The 4,656-nt window shown below is 35.7% G+C and overlaps 1 protein-coding gene across 1 annotated transcript; it reads left to right on the top strand.

Annotated features, from left to right (window-relative positions):
* The first annotated feature begins 797 nt into the window (after positions 1-797).
* On the top strand, positions 798-2,894 carry LOC110111953 (molybdenum cofactor sulfurase-like). Its single transcript, XM_020844026.2, has one exon. It carries the CDS (start codon positions 929-931, stop codon positions 2,747-2,749), a length of 1,821 nt encoding a protein of 606 aa, XP_020699685.1. The 5' UTR covers positions 798-928; the 3' UTR covers positions 2,750-2,894.
* The last annotated feature ends 1,762 nt before the right edge of the window (positions 2,895-4,656 follow it).

A 4,656-nucleotide genomic window follows, 5' to 3' on the forward strand; every position in this document is an offset into this window, starting at 1 on the left:
GGTCCGATTTGATTTTAAGAACCTTGGTATTTTGCATAGCATGTATTTCTACTAAAATTTTTCTCTCTAAAGCCTTTCTTGTAACCCTCATAACTTTAAAGATAAATGGTGATGAGGAACAATTATGAGACCTTTGGATTGGGGAAATTTTGACTCTTGGACCCTAGAGTTTTTCCTAACCGTGGAGTTTCTTCCAGCTTGAGATCTCTTATCTTCTTCTCTGCTTTTTCTACTCTCTCCCTCTTTCTACACTCTCCATTCTTGCTCACTCAATCCAACTCCCGTCACTGATAAATTTGAATTCAACATGATTGTCATATGACTATATTCACTTTTTATAGCGATTCACCCAGTGAGATGCCGATATTATCCTCAATGATCTCAATTACAAAGAGAGAAATATAGGATATGTAATTTTTGAAGGGACTGCTACAGCCATATTGCATCTCAAAAATAAAAAGAGCAGGTAACATTGCTCAAAAGAAAGCTATAAAGCTCTCAATAATTAATGCATAAATTGCAGTCCAATATTCTCACCCACTTTGCATAAACCGTATGAACACTTCTGTGCCTCTCTGGGCTGCTTGTACAGAGTCAAAAGTGTTATTTTTTCTTCAACGATTATGAAGGAAAAGCATAAATAACCATTTGAATAGCAAAATTAGTAAGATCTCTAAACGATCACATTTGGCCATATACGACGGTGAGATTGCTTACGCTATTTTATAAAATTTAAAATAAAATAATCTCTTAAAATAATTTTAATTTTTTTTAAATACAATGCATATTTTTCTCCGCCTTGATAACAATTTTTCCTGCGGTCCACAAATACTCTCTTCCTCTGGCCATCCAAAATCAGATTTTCTGCTAATAAAGCTGCATCAAAGACCAAATCGTAAGAAAAGCAGAAATTTTTTTTGGTCTTGAGATGTCTTCGCCCTGTGGCTGCCGAGCCATGGAGGCCTGCTGCACCTCTGCGTGCTGTATTTCGCATCACAAGACCGGCGGCGACGGCGGTGGAGCTAACACAACAACCCGCTCTTCGCGGTCCAATTTCGCCATCTCCGCCGTTTCCGCTCTTTTCCCAAACTCCGAATTCACCAACCACGAATCGCTCCCTTCCTTACAGGAAGCGTTCTCAATCTTCTCTTCAGCTTTCCCGTACTACTTTGAAACCATGCTGCAGGCTGATCTCATCAGAGAAACAGAGTACCCTCACCTCTCCGACCAAATCTGCCTCGATTATAGCGGCGTTGGCCTCTTCTCTCATTCCCAGGCCTATAACATCTCATCTTCTTCCCAACCGTCCCCTTTCTTCAACATCTCGTACAAATCCGCGAGTCTCAAGTTCGAAGTGCAGTATGGGGAACAAGACACAGGCTTCGAATCATATATCAAAAAACACATCATGAGCTTCCTAAAGATCTCACCAGATGATTATGTCATGATCTGCACAGCAAACAGAACCACGGCTTTCAGATTGCTTGCAGAGACTTACCCTTTCCAATCCAATAGGCGTCTCCTTACCGTCTACGATTATGAGAGCGAAGCAATCAAGCCAATGGTGGAATGCGCGCTGAATAGGGGAGCGAAGGTGAAGTCGGCAACTTTTTCATGGCCTGGTCTCAGCATCCATACCAGAAAACTGAAGAAGATGCTGGGAAGTAGAAGCAAGAAGAAGGGTTTATTTGTGTTTCCGCTCATGTCCAGGTTGACTGGGGTTAGGTACCCTTATCTATGGATGAAAATGGCGCAGGAGAAGGGATGGCATGTGGTGCTTGACGCCTGTACATTGGGTCCAAAGGACATGGATACCATGGGCATGGCTCTTATCCAGCCGGATTTCATCATCTGCTCCTTCTACAAAGTGTTCGGCGAAAATCCATCTGGGTTCGCCGGACTCTTCATCAAGAAATCGAGCCACCAAGTCCTCGAGACCTCCGTGCTCGCGAGAAGCATTGGTGTCGTCAGCATTGTTCGAACAAGAAGCACTCAGTCACAGTCCGGGGAGGAAGAGATGGAAACCAGATCTTTTTCCGGTCCCTTGAGCTCAACACAGAAGGCAGGGAAGAACTATGAGGAAGGTGAGGCGTCTCAGAAGAGAGAACCGCAGTCCGAAATTGTAGAAGAAGATATCAGAGCGACAGTACATGACAATGTGGAGGAGGAGGAAGAACTCGATCAAGAAGTGGAGATTGAGCTCCGAGGCCTGAATCATGCTGATTCACTTGGTCTGCCAGCAATACAAACTAGGCTCAGATGCATAACGAACTGGTTAGTAATTGCCTTGAAGAAGCTGAGGCATCCTCACTCGAGCAATGGCCATAGCTTGGTGAGGATTTATGGGCCACAGGTGAAGTTCGACAGAGGATCTGCAATAGCATTCAATGTGTACGATTGGAAAGGAGAAAAGGTAGAGCCTGCGCTTGTTCAGAAACTAGCTGACAGAAGCAACATTTCATTAAACTGCGGGTTTCTGCAAAACATATGGTTCTCAGATCATAAATATGAACAAGACAAGCATAAGATATTGGAAAAAAGAGTTCTTGGGATCGTTGCTTCAGGTAATAGAAAGAAGGAAAGCAGTGATGTGGGGATTGCTGTTGTAAGTGCCTCACTTGGCTTTCTCGTTAATTTTGAAGATGCTTACTTGTTTTGGGTCTTTGTTGCTAAGTTCTTGGATGCTGATTTTGTGGAGAAGGAGAGGTGGAGATACGTCGCACTGAATCAGAGGTCGGTTGAGATTTAGGGTGAGGATAAAAAAAAAAATCTTAGGACATTTAGGCCAATCTCACACGCACATAAGACTCTAATTTCAGATCTACAGGATAATAATCAAAGCTCTCAACCAAATGATCAAAATGAGCAAAACAAAACAAAAATATTAATCAATCTAAATTCTAAAAAACTAGTCGCACTGAATCAGAGGTCGGTTGAGATTTAGGGTGAGGAAAAAAAAAAAATTTCTTGGGACATTTAGGCCAATCTCTCACACACACATAGGACTCCAATATCAATTTTTTTGAATAATAGTTAAAACTCCCAACAAACTGATCAAAATAATTGGATCCAGAAAAAAAAATATTAATCAATCAAAATTCTAAAAAACCTAATTATATCAGAATATTCTGATATAAATTAAATAAATGAATTTAAATATCATTAAATTTATTTTAAAATTAGTGTTGTATATAAAATTTTTATATTGCACTAATTTTAAAGCAAATTTAATGATATTTAAGCACATTTTGATATAATTTATAACAAATTATTACAAAATAATTTTTTTCCTCAAAATTCTCCATTTCTTATTAGTGTTCTTTTCTATAAAAGTTTGTGAATTAGAGCACTAGTTTAAATTTTATTTATTTTATTTTAGTTTTTTTGTGGAGAGGAAGATGGAAATTAATGCTTTATTTTGTGAAAAAATTAACAAATGTATTATTGGAAGATTGGAAAATATATCCTTATATTCTTTGTGAATGATGTCCATTGCAAAAGTTATTAGGAATGGTTAATTTTCCAATTTTAATTTAGCTAATGAGAATGCAAAAAACTTGCCCATTTCTTCTATTTGAATTATCAAAAAGATGCCCAAAGTTTTACCTTATTGACATCCATATCACCAAAATTAATATATTTACATATTCATAGACATTTAAATTAAAATTTTCACCAAACAAATTAATGTATTTGCATGACTAAATCCCAAATTATTAATTTTCCAATTTTAATTTAGCTAATGAGAATGCAAAAAACTTGCCCATTTCTTCTATTTGAATTATCAAAAAGATGCCCAAAGTTTTACCTTATTGACATCCATATCACCAAAATTAATATATTTACATATTCATAGACATTTAAATTAAAATTTTCACCAAACAAATTAATGTATTTACATGAGTAAATCCCAAATTATTTTGAATTTAATAAAATATGAGAATAAAAATTGATAATTTAGTTGTAAATTTTGATGATATAAATTGATGAATGATAAAAAAAATTAGTTTTGTAAATAAATAAGATTTAAGTGTTAAAGAAATGTATCTTTGAATAAAAATAAATAATATTTTACAATATGGATTAATTTTGTGTACTTTTATAGTTTTTCTTAAGAATAAATAAATAATTAGAATTAAAAGTTTGAAGTAAGATTTTTTCTTTGGAGGGTAATGACTAAATGAAGCAAAAATTTGTCATCATGTTATCAATGCTAAGAAAACGACCACGACAAAGTTCTTATTGAAAGCCTACACCAATAAAGTTGCTTTGGAAAAATCTTTCAATATAGCCCACAAGAGGTAGCATTATCACATGGGATCCTATCCCATAAGATCTAGGTCTAGTTAAATATTTTACGAGGTCAAAAGGGATAAATTACAGAGAGTTTTATAAATTTAATAAATTATATAAGTTTTATGATTCAGGACATTTTATTCAATATTATCTAGTCATCCAAGGCTTGATGATATATCACTTGCTTCTTTGAAACTAACAATTTTCACCATTTACAATTATCAATAATTAAAAAAAATCAAAACCCCTAATTCACATGTCACTTTATAAGCCAATAATTAATTAGGTTAGAGAAGTTTTTAGATAATTTCCCTGGGTTTTACCTGAGTGCCTGCGAAGAAGGTCACTTAACCCCTTTGG

This window comes from Dendrobium catenatum, unplaced genomic scaffold (genome assembly GCF_001605985.2).
Source record: "Dendrobium catenatum unplaced genomic scaffold, ASM160598v2 fragScaff_scaffold_1638, whole genome shotgun sequence".
Classification (NCBI taxonomy): Eukaryota; Viridiplantae; Streptophyta; class Magnoliopsida; order Asparagales; family Orchidaceae; genus Dendrobium; species Dendrobium catenatum.